Source organism: Elephas maximus, chromosome 1 (genome assembly GCF_024166365.1).
Source record: "Elephas maximus indicus isolate mEleMax1 chromosome 1, mEleMax1 primary haplotype, whole genome shotgun sequence".
NCBI lineage: Eukaryota > Metazoa > Chordata > Mammalia > Proboscidea > Elephantidae > Elephas > Elephas maximus.
In genome coordinates, this window is record NC_064819.1 from 117,097,680 (window position 1) to 117,115,109 (window position 17,430).

At 38.7% G+C, this 17,430-nt stretch overlaps 1 protein-coding gene across 1 annotated transcript in view; it reads right to left on the bottom strand.

Annotated features, from left to right (window-relative positions):
• PKHD1 (PKHD1 ciliary IPT domain containing fibrocystin/polyductin) overlaps positions 1-17,430 on the bottom strand; it is a 593,425-nt gene that overhangs the window by 266,750 nt on the left and 309,245 nt on the right. Inside the window, exon 51 of the mRNA XM_049894022.1 lies at positions 1,971-2,036. Within this exon, the coding sequence (XP_049749979.1) occupies positions 1,971-2,036 (66 nt within the window). The remainder of the gene's footprint in view (positions 1-1,970; positions 2,037-17,430) is intronic.

The following is a 17,430-nucleotide window of genomic DNA, read 5'->3' on the forward strand; positions in this document are numbered from 1 at the left end:
CACCACGGTTTCCATATATGGCATTAAAAAAAAATTTTTTATTTTTTTTTATAGAGCTCTGTTAATCATTCCATTCTTGTTTTAATCCAAATTTTTGTCATTGCAATTTTACTGTTTTCCATAAAGCTCTTCAGTAAACAAAATATACATACTTAAATTTTGACATTAGCACAAAATATACCCCATACCATGAGAATTAAGCAATGTTATGCAATTATGTTAGTATTTGAAATTTCCTCCCAATAGGTGCTAATATATTAATTCTGTTAACTTCCTGTGTTTTGGAATCATTTTCTATATTACTCTAGGAAGACTGGCAATAATCAATTTTAATCTAATACATAAATTAATATAAAAATTAATATACACCAAAAAAAAAAAGAGAGAGAGAGAAAGAGAGACAATTTAAACACTTTAGAAACTACATGGTAAAAGAAAGAACGCTAGACTGAGTTGGAAAACTTAAATTCTAATCCAGGCTCAACCACTGACTACTGATGTGACTAAGTAAACTGTTTAATCTCTAGGCTGCCATGTCCACATTTGTAAAACGAGGTAGTTCAATAGGATGGCCTGTAAGGTGTTTTCCTTGTTAAATTGCTACAAATCTGTGAAGCATCAACTTTCTATTTATTTAGCAAGCTGTAATTGACAGGCCAAGGGAAGCATCTCCCAATTAACTTGGCCCCTTCTTGAAAATCATGGACACTGGCCACCCAAAGTGTCTGTCCTTCCAAGGAGCGCCTTATACAGAAATCTTCAAATTAATGCTGTGTGATGGTGCCACCCTGCCTACTGCTGGTTTAACCAGAATGGTCATTAATGGATGGTCCAGTGTCCTCTGAGGGAGCCTGGCATGACAGCCCCTACAACAGTTTTGTCTTCCACGAGATGGGGAGTGACCCACCCAATTCAATCTCTTTTATGGAATTTGAACATAACATTTTCAAAAAAGAGAGGATTATAGGGTACTTTTTCTTGGTAACAGCTATTATAAAGGAAAGTTGTTAATTGATTATTTAGTTAATCATTTGATTGACATCCCCAGGAGACCATAAGACTCCATCAAGTCAAAGACCATTCCATTTTGGTCACCATGATATTGCCCGACCCCACACAAGAGGCCCTCAGTAAGCAATACAATAGGAGCCACTGTAAAGGAAAAGGGGGATAAAGGGCAGGGGCATAAAGAGCAAAGTACTATGACAGCTCAGAAACAGTTATAAAAACAACGTAAAATCACATTCTTCATAAGCATGGAGTAGTAACCACCAGTACTTAGAGTTTATAGTTTTAGTTCAGTACCTTTTCCGCATTTATTTATTAATTAGAGGAATTACATCATATTCTGATTACCATAGGCTCTGCTCTGACATAATGCAAAAGTATCCTTGAAAATCAAAGGAAAAATCAGTCTTTGAAAAGGTTCATCCCTGCCTCAAATGTACAGTTAAAAATTGACTTAGGATAAACAAAAACAAATACATTAGAAGATACTTATGAAACATTTAGCCTTTGAGAATTTTGCTTTTATCAGTTAGAAAGACTATATAGAACCAGCTGACTTTTGGGGAGTGTTTGTTTACCCTGGCTTCTGAAATTACTGGGAACAATTAAAGTGTTGAGACACCATGAGTTTTTCTTTCCATTTGGTGGGGGCCTAATGGCCCATCTGCAGGTCTGGACTTCCGTGTGCGCATATGGCCCATAATTTACAAAATGTGCTTATTTACATGTTTCAATTCTTACTTTCCATTGTTTTAAAAAATAAATGAGCCCTTATATCTTTCTTAGACATACAGACACACGTATTAGCTATAGTGGTGATACAACAGAGACTGTTAGCAGGCACTGAAACATTAGGACTGATACCCGCCCGTCTATAAACAAGACGTGGAGAAGAAATTTGAAGAACTATTGAAGGACAGTCTGCTGTACTAGGCATTTCTACTTGGTGGGTTAATACTCACCTGAAATAGTTGGGGGAACACCTTCCTTCACCTGGAGAGTTACTTGAACTTGGCCTTCGCCTGAAACTGAACACAAAAATTAGAACTAAAAATTAGATGTGATGCAAAGGTGATCTTAAGATGGAAGATACTCACATGTGAGAAGGTAGCTTTATGCTAAATCCTCCCTTTCCCTGTCTGGAAACCCTGGTGGCACAGTGGTTGAGAGCTATGGCTGCTAACTAAAAGGTCAGCAGTTCAAATCTACCAGGTGCTCCTTCGAAACCCTACGGGGCAGTTCTACTCTGTCCTTTAGGGTCACTATCAGTCAGAATCTACTCTGCGGCAATGGGTTTGGTTTTGTTTTTGGTAACCAAACAGTCAAAATAAAAAACTGAAGTCCTTACAACTCAGAAAAGGACGGTGAGGATGGTTGCACAGCTTGAAGAATGTAATCAATGTCACTGAATTGTACATGTAGAAATTATTGAATGGTATATGTTCTGCTGTGTATATTTTCAACAACAAAAATAAATTATTTAAAAAAAAAAAAAACTGAAGTCCTTGTTAGTTATCTAACTATTGATATCCAACATTTTATTTTGATTATTTTCACTTGATTAAACTTAATTGTGGTGATTACTTCTAGAGAATCAGCATATAAATAATCAGGAAAAATAAAACTGTTAGCCATCTGTTCTTTGGTGGACAAGCATGGCCAGCATAGCACACCTCGTATTTTATTTCCTTACCATCATTTCAAAAGCTCAGCTTTTAGAATTCACGTGTTTTTTACCAATAGCATTCAGATCGCCCACGAAATGTAGTTGCTTTACCTTTATCTAAACAAATTGTCCTTTTAATGAAGGCTTTTCTCCACCCCCCTTTCTCCTCCCATCTTCCAAACCAACTGAGCACATTTAAAAGGCCTGGGGTTCATTAATTTTAAGTGTTCAATAAATTAGTGGAAATAATCAAAAGGCCTGAGTCTTTCTGATAATGACAATTTGATGTCAGTATAAACCAGTAGATTAAGCTGGGAACATATGCTCCTTTGCCAAGAGAGGCTGCTATAATTAAATAGTGAATGCATCTACAAGGTGCTATCATGCCTGATTAATTAGTAATCAGGTGCATGAACTCCACTTTTCAGTAACACCTTGTCTCTTATTGGTTAATTACCTTTCTGCCTTATCAGAAGTCATGCGTGCTGGCACCTCCCACCACTGGAGGGCCCAACGGCAGTTGCAGTTCACAGGCTCCGGGCCTTGGCCAACCCCATATTCTGTTTTCATTTGACTTTCCCTGGAAGCCCAAGCTCTTTCCTCCATCACAGGGTGGAGAAGACCAAGGATCATTCTTTCTAATTATGAAGCATAAGCTTCAGAACATTACAAAGAAGATAATCCCTAAAGGAATCTGTGATGAGGTTTCCTGAGGTTTCTATTACATTGGCCTCCCTTTTCTTCTGTTTTTTTTCGGACACCATTCTCATTTTGGGGGGCAATAATGGAAACCCTGGTGGTGTAGTGATTAAGTGCTACAACCGCTAACCAAAAGGTTGGCAGTTTGAATCCACTAGGCATCCTTGGAAACCCTATGGGGCAGTTCTACTCTGTCCTATAGGGTTGCTATGAGTTAGAATTGACTTAGGGCAACAGGTTTGGTTTGTTTTTTTCAGTGGTTCAGCGACCTTCTGTGCAGGAGACCCAGGTTTAATTCCCAGCCAACACACCTCAGGTGTAGCCACCACCCATCTGTCAGTGGAGGCTTGAGTGTTGCTATGATATTAAACAGGCTTCAGCAGAACTTCTAGACTAAGATAGACTAGGAAGAAAGGTCTGGCAATTTACTTCCAAAAAGCAAGCCAATGAAAACCCTATGGATCACAATGGTCCAACCTGCAACTGATCCCAGGCGGCATTTCGTTCCATTGTGCATGGTGTTGTCACGCGTTGGGGGCTGACTTGATGGCAGCTAACAACTACAACATTCTCATTTTAAAATTTCCCATTATAAAAAGCATTAGTCTGTGGCTTTCTCCTTATACTGCACACATCTTACAACCAGGTACCGTGGCAAATATGTTCTTTACATATTCTACAGGTAGTCCACGACTTATAACAAGGTTCTGCCCCAATGACTTTGTTATAAGTCAGTTCTGTCTTAAGCAGAATGCCCTTTTTATTTTTTTTTTTTAGTTTTCATTATTATTGCCTTTTATTAGCAGTATCTTTATAAATCCAATCCTCATTTGTCTTTGGGGGTTGGAAACATTACAAATAAACCTACAGATATGATGACATCAGCAAATTACATGCTGCAACATTGTATGTAGTACGTATTACTAAAGATAGGATGTACCAAAAAAAAGTCACAAGCACAGTTCATTTTAACTCAAATACATTGTAAATCAGGGACTACCTGTACTATTATCTCTAATTCCAAGACTTTGCTTATGATGTTCTGTTACATTATACATATTACACCTGCCTTTCTAACTTAAAAAAAAATATAGCAGCCAGTCAAGTATCTGATCTTTTCTATAAGGTTTAACTCACCCACATATGTTTATATTACATTCTCTAAAATTAAAAAGCATTCCTAAGTTCATACTGTGATATTTATCCCAAATTGGTTCTCAACTTAGTCAATATTTATTGAGCATTACCTGTGAATTCAGAATTTGATCATAGTTGGCTATGTTTCCAAAACTTTCAAGGCAGAGTTTAGGGCTGGACTTTTCTCATACACCTTCTGAGACCAGATATTGCTGGACATGTAGATACTTAATTTTCATGGGCCAGTTCAGAAATCCTAATATGGTGGTGCTCTACTCTGGATACTTACTACTTACCTGACATTTTAAATACATCTGCCCACTGTCCTAGAGCCAGGAAATAACCCACTTTGAGGAGTCAAAATGCAAAACAGAAAACAAGTTAGGTCTTAATCAGAAAAAAAGTGGAGAAAAAATGCACAAAATAACATCTAAAAATATGCAAACATTTTTATAACAATAGAATACCCATCTACAAGTAAAGGGAACTAAACATTTTAATAGGATCAAAAAGAAGGTAAATTAGAAAAAATTGCCAAAAATATCTGGAAAGAAAACTCAGTTCATTAAAAAGTGTCACACAATTCATTCTTGTTAATGATGTCCAACAGTTGTAGACTTCAGTACATCTGTGACCTCGTCCTTAAAACACAGCCACTGAGGTAAGAAAAATAATAACAGATACATAAAACATACATATTTTTCAAACCTGTTCTGGTCATTTTGTAGTGATTAGTTTCACCCCAAAAAAGAATGATTTATACTTGTAAGAGAAATAGTTGGGGAGAGGAACAAAGTAAACTCCCCCCCCCCCACTACATAGATGAGAAAATTTGAAGCAGAGCAAAAACAATCAACTTATCCAAAATCCCTTGGGATAAAAGAAATACCCGAAGTACTCAGGCACAGCAGCTATCACTGTGATAATGAACCCTTAAAGACTAACGAGACTAACCCTCAAAGTATCTACTCCCATCACAGGCTGTTCTACTTGTTCTTCCATTCACTCAATGGTTTACCCAAGCTGGAGCAGGCCCAGTTTACATGCACTGTTCTTGGTAAGCCAAGGCTTCCTGGTGCAATGTTCTGTCATGTCTGTAGATGTCTACACTGCACTGCACCAATGGTTTCTGGACTCAGTGACCCAATAGTCCCCACCACCAACGGAACCTCTTGGACATTGGAAAACTAAAAAGGACATTGCAAAGCTGTTGTTAATTTTATTAACCTTAACACCAGAAGAGAGAGAGAAAAGTTACTGAAAGCGGGGCCAAGATGGCAGAATAGCCAGATACTTCCAATTATCACTCTTACAACAAACACCCAAAAAATCCAGGGAAATGATTATACTTTTGACAAGCTAGGAGCCCTGAACATCAAAGGCAAAGTTAGAAAACAGACTGGCAGGGGGAGGGAGAGTCGGTTCAGAAGTGGAGAGGAGTTACCAGACCTGAATCACTGGGATCCCTCAGGCACCACTCCTGGGAACGGCTGTGGTGGGCTGGTGGTAGCATTCAGCCATGGTTTCCTCAGGGAGAAGCGGCCAGTCACACAGCCTACTCACACCTCCAGACCCAAAGAAGAACAGCTCTCTTGGCAAAAGCTAAGTGTTTGCGTATATTTTATAGCACCCACTGCCCCCCAGGCTGGCTTCAGTGGCTGTTGATTTCCCTGGGACTGAGATAAGCCCATTTGAGGGCCGTGAGACATGCTCCCGGACTTGGAGAAGGAATATATTCACAACAGGGGGAAAAGATAATTTGCCACCTCCACTAAGCTGTGGATCTCAGGACAGAAGTGGCTCCTATCCAGGCATAAATGGCCTGTGGACTTGGAACATCTTTCCCCCCTGCATGGACCTGTGTAGGCCTATTTCAGGAGAATAGACCCTTGCTGCCAGACTGCAACTGTGTAAGCTATGCGGTAGAGAGGTGGGTGTTTGATATTTGACACCACTTTGCCTTTTAAACAGGGTCCTCACCTACCCACTTCAAGGGCCTAAGGACTTGTGGCTCCACTCAGGTCACATAGCCATCCATGACAAGGGTCAAGGATAACTGGTACCTCCTAGTCCTTACAACCAAAAGCACTGGGTGCCCATGGTCCATCTGCAGAACCCACCCACCTGTATGCTCTAGGGAACAAGGACATACTTTCCTCAGAGACACTTTGGGGACAGTTGTCAGCACCCTGCCTTGTTCAGAGTGTGACTTCCTGCTGCAACCAGATACCGGTACCTATATCAAACACCCATGCCCCTCTAAGACTGTAGGGCAGAGCCTGTACAACACACTTGATGACCAGCTACCTGGGCAGCTGAGCTGAATCCACACAAGAAAAGTGAATGGTCTCATTAGCTCATATACCTGATAATAGCTCTGGGCATCTGGTGACAGGACATCAGAGCTCCAAAGGAGAAAATAATCGAGCTAGCTCACTCAAGCAACCCATTTGGGCATATCAAAACAAAACAAAGCAAAAAACTAGGATACTGTAAGCAAACATAAAATAAACTAATACAGTAACTTATAGATGGCTCAGAGACAACAGTCAGTATCAAGTCACATAAAGAAACAGACCATGATCGCTTCAACAAACTCTCAAAACAGAGAATCAAAGGATCTTCTGGATGAAGGTGCCTTCTTGGAATTACTGGATGTAGAATTCAAAAGATTAATACACAGAACTCTTCAAGACGTAAGAAAGGAGATCAGGCAATACATACGACAAGCCAAGGAACACACATTAAAACAGCTGAAGAAATTAAAAAGGATCTTCAGGAACGTAATGAAAAATTCAATAAACTGCAAGAAAAAATAGAGAGACATCAATTAGAAATTCAGAAGATTAACAATAAAATTACAGAATTAGACAACTCAATAGAAAGTCAGAGGAGCAGAATTGAGCAAGTAAAAGACAGAATTTGTGAACCTGAAGATAAAGCACTTGGCACCAATATATTTGAAGAAAAATCAGATAAAAGAATTTTAAAAAATGAAGAAACTTTAAGAATCATGTGGTACTCTATCAAAAGAAATAACTTACAAGTAATTGGAGTACCAGAACAGGGAAGGATAACAGAAAATACAGAGAGAATTGTTGGGGATTGGTTAGCAGAAAGCTTCCTGGATATAGTGAAAAAAATAGTGAAAGTTGAGAAGATATCAATTCAAGATGCTCATCGAACTCCACATCAGGTAGATGTTAAAAGAAAGTCACCAACACATATTAAAATCAAACTTGCCAAAACCAAAGATAAAGAGAAATTTTAAGAGAAGCTAGGGGTAAATGAAAAGTCACCTACAAAGGAGAGTCACTAAGAATAAGCTTGGACTACTTGGCAGAAACCATGCAGTCAAGAAGGCAATGGGATGACTTATATAAAGCATTGAAGAAAAAAATTGCCTGCCAAGAATTATAAATCCAGCAAAACTGTCTCTCAAATATGAAGGTGAAATTAGAACATTTCCAGATAAAAAGAAGTTTAGAGCATTTGTAAGAACCAAATCAAAACTACAAGAAATACTAAAGGGAGTTCTTTGGGTAGAAAATCAATAATATCAGGTATCAACCCAAGACTAGAACACTTGACAGGGTGATCAGATGTTATCCCAGACAGGGAAATCACAAAAATGGATCAAGATTAAAAAAAAAAAAAGGCTCAAAACAGGGAACCAGCGATGTCATTATGTAAAAGAAGACAACATTAAAAGAATAAAAAGGGACTAAGAAATGTAGTCATAGATCTTTCATATGGAGAGGAAGAAAAGGCGATATGAAGAAATAGAAAAAGCTAGGTTTAAACTTAGAAAAACAGGGGCAATTATTAAGGTAACCACAAAGGGCACTAACTATCCTACTCATCAAAATAAAACACAAGGGAAAAATAGAGACTCAGCAGGAAAAAAAATCAACAACAACAAAGAAGAGGAAAAGACAATATATAAGATACTCAGCACAAAAAATTAAGTAGGAAAAAGGAACTGTCAATAACACACAAAAAAAGACATCAAAGTGATAGCACTAAATTCATACCTATCCATAATGACACTGAATGTTAATGGACTGAATCCACGGATAAAGAGACAGAGAGTGGTAGAATGGATAAAGAAATACAATCCATCTATAAGCTGCCTACAGGAGACACACCTTAGACTTAGAGACACAAACTAAAACTCAAAGGATGGAAAAAAATATATCCAGCCAACAACAATCAAAAAAGGGCAGGAGTGGCAATATTAATTTCTAACATAATAGACTTTAAAAGTTAAATCCACCACAAAGGATAAGGAAGGACACTATGGAATGATTAAAGGGACAATATACCAGGAGTATATAACAATATTAAATATTATGCAGTCAATGACAGGGCCACAAGATACATGAAACAAATTCTAACAGCATTGAAAAGTGAGATAGCTCCACAATTACAGTAGGAGATTTCAACACACCACTTTCAGTGAAGGACAGGAAATCCAAAAAGAAGCTCAATAAAGACACGGAAGATCTAAATGCCACCATCAACCAACTTGACCTTATAGACATATACAGAACACTCCACCCAACAGCACCCAAGTATACCTTCTTTTCTAGCACACATGGAACATTCTCTAAAACAGACCATGTATTAGGTCATAAAGCAAGCCTTAGCAGGATCCAAAACATTGAAATATTACAAAGTATCTTCTCTGATCATAAGCCCATAAAAGTAGAAATCAGTAACAGAAAAAGCAGGGAAAAGAAATCGAACACTTGGAAACTGAACAATACCCTGCTCAAAAAAGTCTGGGTTGTAGAAGACATTAAGGACAGAATAAAGAAATTCATAGAGTCCAATGAGAATGAAAACACGTCCTATCAGAACCTTGGGATATAGCAAAAGCAGTGCTCAGAGGCCAATTTACAGCAAAAAATGCACACATCCAAAAAGAAAAAAGGGCCGAAATCAAAGAATTATCCCTACAGCTTGAACTAATAGAAAGAGAGCAATGAAAGAACCTCTCGGTCACAAGAAGAAAGCAAATAATAAAAATTAGAGAAGAATTAAATGAAGTAGAAAACAAGAAAACGATTGAAAGAATTAACAAGACCAAAAGCTGGTTCTTTGAAAAAAATCAACCAAATTGATAAATCTTTGGCCAAAATGACAAAAGAAAAACAGAAGAGGAAGCAAATAACCCAAATAAATGAGATGGGCAATAATACAACAGACCCAACCAAAATTAAAAGAATCATAGCAGATTACTATGAAAAATTGTACTCTAACAAATTGAAAACCTGGAAGAAATGGATGAATTCCTAGAAACACATTACCTACCTAAACTAACACAAACAGAGGTAGAACAACTAAAAGAGATTGAAAAGGTAAGCAAAAAACTCCCAACAAAAAAAAAGCCCTGGCCTGGATGGCTTCACTGCAGATTTCTACCAAACTTTCAGAGAAGAATTAACATCACTACTACTAAAGGTATTTCAGAGCATAGAAAAGGATGGAATACTCCCTAACTCATTCTATGAAACCAGCATATCCCTGATACCAAAACCAAGTAAGGACACTACAAAAAAAGAAAATTACAGACCTATATCCCTCATGAACTTAGATGCAAAAATCCTCAACAAAATTTTAGCCAATAGAATTCAACAACATATCAAAAAATAATTCACCATGACCAAGTGGGATTCATACCACGTATGCAGGGATGGTTCAACATTAGAAAAATAATTAATGTAATCCATCATATAAATAAAGCAAAAGACAAGAACCACATGATTTTATCAATCGATGCAGAAAAGACATTTGACAAAGTTCAACACCCAATCAGGATAAAAACTCTCAGAAAAATGGGAATAGAAGGAAAATTCCTTAACATAATAAAGGGCATTTATACAAAGCCAACAGCCAACATTATCCTCAATGGAGAGAGCCTGAAAACATTCCCCTTGAGATCGGGAACCAGACAAGGATGCCCTTTATCACCACTCTTATTCAACATTGTGCTGGAAGTCCTAGCCAGAGCAATTAGGCCAGACAAAAAAATAAAGGGCATCCAGACTGACAAGGAAGAAAGTAAAATTATCTCTATTTGCAGATGACATGATCTTATACACAGAAAACCCTAAAGAATCCTCAAGAAAACTACAGAAGCTAATAAAAGACTTCAGCAGAGTATCAGAACACAAGATAAACATACAAAAATCAGTTGGATTCCTCTACACCAACAAAGAGAACTTTGAAAAGGAAATCACTAAATCAATACCATTTACTGTAGCCCCCAAGAAGATAAAATACTTAGGAATAAATCTTACCAGAGATGTAAAAGACCTATACATTGAAAACTACAAGACAGTACTGCAAGAAACCAAAAAAGACCTACATAAGTGGAAAAATATGCCTTGCTCATGGATAGGAAGACTTAACATTGTAAAAATGTCTATTCTACCAAAAGCCATCTATAGATACAATGCAATTCCGACCCAAATTCCAAGAACATTTGTTAATGACATGGAAAAACAAATCACCAACTTCATATGGAAGGGAGAGGCCCAGGATAAATAAGGCATTACTGAAAAAGAAGAAAAAAGTGGGAGGCCTCACTCTACCTGATTTTAGAACCTATTATACCACCACAGTAGTCAAAACAGCCTGGTACCGGTACAACAACGGATACATAGACCAGTGGAACAGAATTGAGAATCCAGACATAAATCCATCCACATACGAGCAGCTACTATTTGACAAAGGCCCAAAGTCAATTAAATGGGAAAAAGACAATCTTTTTAACAAATGGTGCTGGCATAACTGGATATCCACCTGCAAAAAAAATGAAACAAGACCCATACCTCACTCCATGCACAAAAATGAGCTCGAAATGGATCAAAGACCTAAATATAAAATCTAAAATGATGAAGATCATGGAAGAAAAAATAGGGACAATGTTAGGAGCCCTAATACATGGCATAAACAGTATATGAAACATCGCTAACAATGCAGAAGAAAAACTAGATAACTGGGAGCTCCTAAAAATCAAACACCTATGATCTTCCAAAGACTTCACCAAAAGAGTAAAAAGATTACCTACAGACTGGGAAAAAGTTTTTAGCTATGACATTTCCGATCAGCACCTGATCTCTAAAATCTACATGATACTGCAAAAACTCAACAACAAAAAGACAAATAACCCAATTAAAAAATGGGCAAAGGATATGAACAGATACTTCACTAAAGAAGACATTCAGGTAGCTAACAGTTACATGAGGAAATGCTCACAATCATTAGCCATTAGAGAAATGCAAATCAAAACTACAATGACATTCCATCTCACTCCATCAAGGGTGGCATTAATCCAAAAAACACAAAATAATAAATGTTGGAGAGGTTGTGGAGAGACTGGAACACTTATACACTGCTGGTGGGAATGTAAAATGGTACAACCACTTTGGAAATCAATTTGGCACTTCCTTAAAAGACTAGAAATAGAACTACTATACAATCCAGCAATCCCACTCCTTGGAATATATCCTAGAGAAATAAGAGCCTTTACAAGAACAGATGTATGCAGCACTGTTTACAATAGCAAAAAGATGAAAGCAACCAAGGTGCCCACCAACGGATAAATGGATAAATAAATTATGGCATATCCACACAATGGAATACTACGCATTGATAAAGAACAATGATAAATCCGTAAAACATTTCATAACATGGAGGAATCTGGAAGGCATTATACTGACTGAAATTAGTCAGTTGCAAAAGGACAAATATTGTATAAGACCACTATTATAAGAACTCGAGAAATAGTTTAAACAGAGAAGAAAATATTCTTTGATGGTTAAGAGAGGGGGTAGGGAGGGAGAGAAGGAGAAGGGCTTTTACTAAGTAGATAAGAACTATTTTAGGTGAACAGAAAGACAACACACAATACAGAAGAAGTCAGCACAGCTGGACTAAACCAAAAGCAAAGAAGTTTCCTGAATAAACTGAACACTTCAAAGGCCAGCTTAGCAGGGGTGGGGGTTTGGGGACCATAGTTTCAGGGGACATCTAAGTCAATTGGCATAATAAAATCTATTAAGAAAACATTCTGCATCCCACTTTGGAGAGTGGCATCTGGGGTCTTAAAAGCTAGCAAGCAGCCATTTAAGATGCATCAATTGGTCTCAACCCACCTGGACCAAAGAAAAATGAAGAGCACCAAAGACACAAGGTAATTACGAGCCCATGAGGCAGAAAGGGACACATAAAGCAGAGACTACATTAGCCTGAGACCAGAAGAACTAGATGGTGCCCAGCTACAACATACGGCTGTCCTGACAGGGAACACAACAGAGAATCCCTGAAGTAGCAGGGGAGCAGTGGGATGCAGACCCCAAATTCTCATAAAAAGACCAGACTTAATGGTCTGACTGAGACTAGAAAGACCCCGGAAGTCGTGCTCCCCAGACCTTCTGTTAGCCCAAGACAGGAACCATTCCCAAAGCCAACTCTTCAGACAGGGATTGGACTGGACTATGGGGTAGACAATGGTACTGGTGAAGAATGAGCTTTTTGGATCAAGTAGACACGAGACTATGTTGGCATCTCCTATCTGAAGGGGAGATGAGAGGGTAAAGGAGATCAGGAGCTGGCCGAATGGACACAAAAAGAGAGAGTGGAGGGAAGGAGTGTGCTGTCTTATTAGGGGGAGACCAATTAGGAGTATATAGCAAGGTGTTTATAAATTTTTGTATGAGAGTCTGACTTGATTTGTAAAGTTTCACTTAAAGCACAATAAAAATTAAAAAAGAAAAAAAAAAGTTACCAAAAGTAAGAAAAATTAGACGAGTCTGATTTCCTATACCGCCACCTCAGCATGTCAATCTGGGGCCTGGTTCTGAGCATGGGGGCTGATTCTGAGCATGTGCACTGGGTCAAAGGGCCATTTCTTCCCAAACATCATTGCTGGGCCATGTGAGACAACAGAGAGTAAAGGGGAAGAACGTAGGTGCTGGCATCCAACAGCCTGACTTGAATTCCTGGCTCTTCCAGTTCTTTAGCTCTGGGTCAACAAATAAGTTACTCACCATTTAATCTGAAAATGAGAATATTGTATTTTAATGCAAATAACACACACCTTCAATGTCTGTTTGCCAATGGTGTCCTCCCCCAGAGGTATTTTCATAAGTGCTGCTATGCCAATTTTTTTTTTTTAACATGTTGCTGTTAAAAAAAAAAAAAATTAGCATGGTGTGCTTACGAAAATACGGGGTGGGGGAGCACAGTTGGCAAACAAACAGAAAGTGCGCACTACTTGCATAAAAATACGATAATCATATTATCTACCTCATAGAGTTATTGAGACTAAAAGTTGGGAAAATCCACGTAACATGCTTAGCACAGTGCCTGGCACACAACAAACAATAACTGCTAGCTATCATCAATATGGAAACCCTGGTGGTGTGGTGGTTAAGTGCTATGGCCACTAACCAAAGGGTCGGCAGTTCAAATCTGCCCGGCGCTCCTTGGAAACTCTATGGGGCATTCTACTCTGTCCTATAGGGTCACTATGAGTCGGAATCGACTTGACAGCACTGGGTTTGGTTTTTGGGTTTTATCATCAATATTGCAATCCAATTCACAAGCAGTCATGGGGATGGTGCAGGACTGTGGAGGGTTTTATTCCATTGTGCAAGGGGTCACCATGAGTTGGGGGCACCTCGATGGCAGCTAACAACAACAACATTATTACTATGGCATATTCTTTATCCTAGGAGCCAGTTAACAAGACCCAAGAAATATGCTTTTACTCTTTTTACAGCTGCATCTAATCATGATGATCCATAGGATTACAGAGTTGTAAGCAATTTAACCAGATATGCTAAGTGCTTTGACTCTGTAAAAGGCAGTGTAATGTTAAGTGTCATTTCCAATTTGGATAAATACAAAGAGGGATGAAAATCATTTGAGAATAAAGGTATTGACTTGGGAAGAGTCTAAAAGTCTTACACAAGCTGTGATACTGTATATATGTTTTCTCAGTGCTTATGATTCCTGATTTTGTATTTGTAATATGAGAATGATTAATCTACCTTGTTTATAAATGGAGCCCTTTGTAGTTGATCCTTCCCAGATTGTAAGATCTGGTTCTCAAAAAGAAAAGGCAGTCTTTAGGTCAATTATTGTCTAATTATTTTGAAGAGTGCTATGATCTAAGCTTGCTATAAACACAGACATCTAGGAGGAAGAGAGAAATGTGCTAAGAAAATGGCTCCTGGTAAAAGGAAAAAGATTAAGTTACTTAGATATAACACGAGTGCCTGCAGGCCCCATTCTTTCTCGGTATTTTGAAAGGAGAACAGCCAATAAAAAACTCCATGGATCACAAGGTTCTATTCCCAACTGATCGTGGGGACGCTGCAGGACCAGGCAGCATTTCGTCCAGTTGGATATGGAGTCCCCACGATTTGGTGGCTGATTTGATGGCAGCTAACAACAAATTTAAAACGAAAAATAAACACACCTGCCATCTTGCAGATCACTGGCTCCTTCCCTATTTCACTCTTCATTCGTATTCCCATTCTCACATTCCCATTGCAGTTAATGCACATACTAGAGCCTCCTGTTCAGTCTGCCATTATCTAGTATGAGTCAGCCACTGACTACACATGGATAGGACCTGAAATAGTAACTCCAAACCATGTCTGTAAACTTCGTTCAGTCCCACCCTGACCCATGGCTTTGCTCTCTGTCTCTGTCTGCCCTGGATCCAGACTCTGGTTTGTCCCCAAGCCAGCTGTTAGGTTCAATCCTCTCTCTAGATTTTCACCTTAGCTTGCCCTATCTTCTACCTCCACCTCTTCTTCCCGATCTGCCTTGCACACCTGCATACATACTCCTGCTCTGTATCTCCCTTCCTGCTCAGTGAACTTGATCTTGCTCCCAGAAGTTGACCTCTTTATCTTAGCCACAGAGAAGGCATTCTTGCGAATTGGTGCCTGGGCAGCTAAGGCTTGATTCATCAAGACCACGCTCCTCTCTTATTCCAGCCTCACAAAGGTGGGCAGCAGACAGTGACAGCCACGAAGTCACCTGGCCTTCGTAACATGTGATCTTTTAAAGAATCCCTAAGGTCACCTTTGAGTCGTCTGTGATTCCCAGCAAAATTCATTCATGGAAGTATGTAATCATTTAAGGATAAACGAAAGAAAAATGATCAAGATGACAACAGATATACAGGTATCCCCTGCTTTTCAAAAGTTCACTTTACGCCACTTGGCTTTTACGAGAGACCTGCATCAGTACCTGTTTTCACTAACTGAAAGAAATCCGAATAGGATTTTCGCTTTTACGGAAAAAGGTGAAAAGCAGAAATAGCATTCTGCATTTGTTTTGCAGCAAGCCATTAAAAGTCACCAGGCTCCTTCCCCGGGAGCTACACTCAGCATCTCAGCGTCAAGCCACCACAGCTTTGAACCACATCTGTGAGCATCTGTGCTTCATCTTGATTTACTCCGTGTATCCGTTAACAAGAGGCATTCTAAGTATCAAAAGAACCTAACAGAGCTCGCAAGGGTGTTACACTTAGGATAAAGCTGGATGTTCTACTACACTGTACATACATTATGTCTGCTTTATACAGGCTGTGTATTTGTCATATCACTCCTGCTTTTACCATATGTTAGTGTTACTTTAGGTTTATGTGTTATTTGGTATGATTTGGTAGGTTTTTTGGGTCTGGTTATGTTCAAAAATTTTTCCCATGTAAATTAATGGTAATTGCTTCTTCGCTGTATACCATTTCAGCTTACAAAAGGCTTCATAGGACCACTCTTCTTTCAGATAGTGGGGAAACCTGTATCTGCATTAACCAGTCCTGAGAGTTCAATTAAAAAAAAAAAAAAAATTTTTTTTTTAATTAACTCAGACAACAATAACAATTGTTATTTTGACTCAGAGCAATGTTTACCACACTTGTGTGGGGCATTGGTGATTTCCTGAGCCGTACTCTAGACCTAGGGAGCCTTGGTGGCACAGTGGTTAAGCCATCGGCTTTCAGCTAACTGAAAGGTCATGGCTGCAACCCACCAGCTACTCTGCAGGAGAAAGATGTGGTAGTCTGCTTCAGTAAAAATTAGATCCTTGGAAATCCTATGGGGCAGTTCTAGTCTGTCCTATAGGGTTGGAACCGACTGACAACAATGGGTTTTGGGTTTACCCCACACCTAAAAGGAGCCCTGGTGGTGCAGTGTTTAAGCACTTGGCTGCTAACAAAAAGTCAGCGGTTTGAACCCACCCTCCTGCACTCCATGGAAGAAAGATGTGGCAGCCTACTTCCTTAAAGATTACAGCCTACAGGGTTGGTATGAGTCCAGATCAACTCAATGACCATTGGTTTTAATGGGACCCCAGATCTACTGAATCAGAATCTCCAGGGAAGGACCTGGGAACAAGCATTCCAGCTGTCTGCAAATGAAGCAAGTTTATAAAACACTGATTTAAGGAATTATACAACTTCTCCCATACAGTATTATAAAAAATGAAGGGTTTTTTTCCTCAAGAGCAGTTGTTCTTAGCAAGCAAAGACCAAGAGACCCAGGTGAAAAAGATATCTTTATGCTCACAATTCTTTCATCAAATATACTGGAAACATACAGACTACATTATACCCCCAAAATATAAAATATGAGGTGATTATTTTAGCTGGCACAAAAATGTTTTATGTTTATGGCTATGGATTTTAATGTATGCTAGAAAAAACAACTAGCTCATCAAACCCACGATTTTATACATATTATTGCTTAAGAAGAGGTTGGGTTTTAAAAATAAAATAGTGTGAGGATCGATTTAAGAAAAACATTAAGTAAATGATAGTACAGAGGCATAAGAATACGACAAGGTTATAAAGGTAATACTCAGATATCTAAAGTTTAAGAAGCACAGTGTTA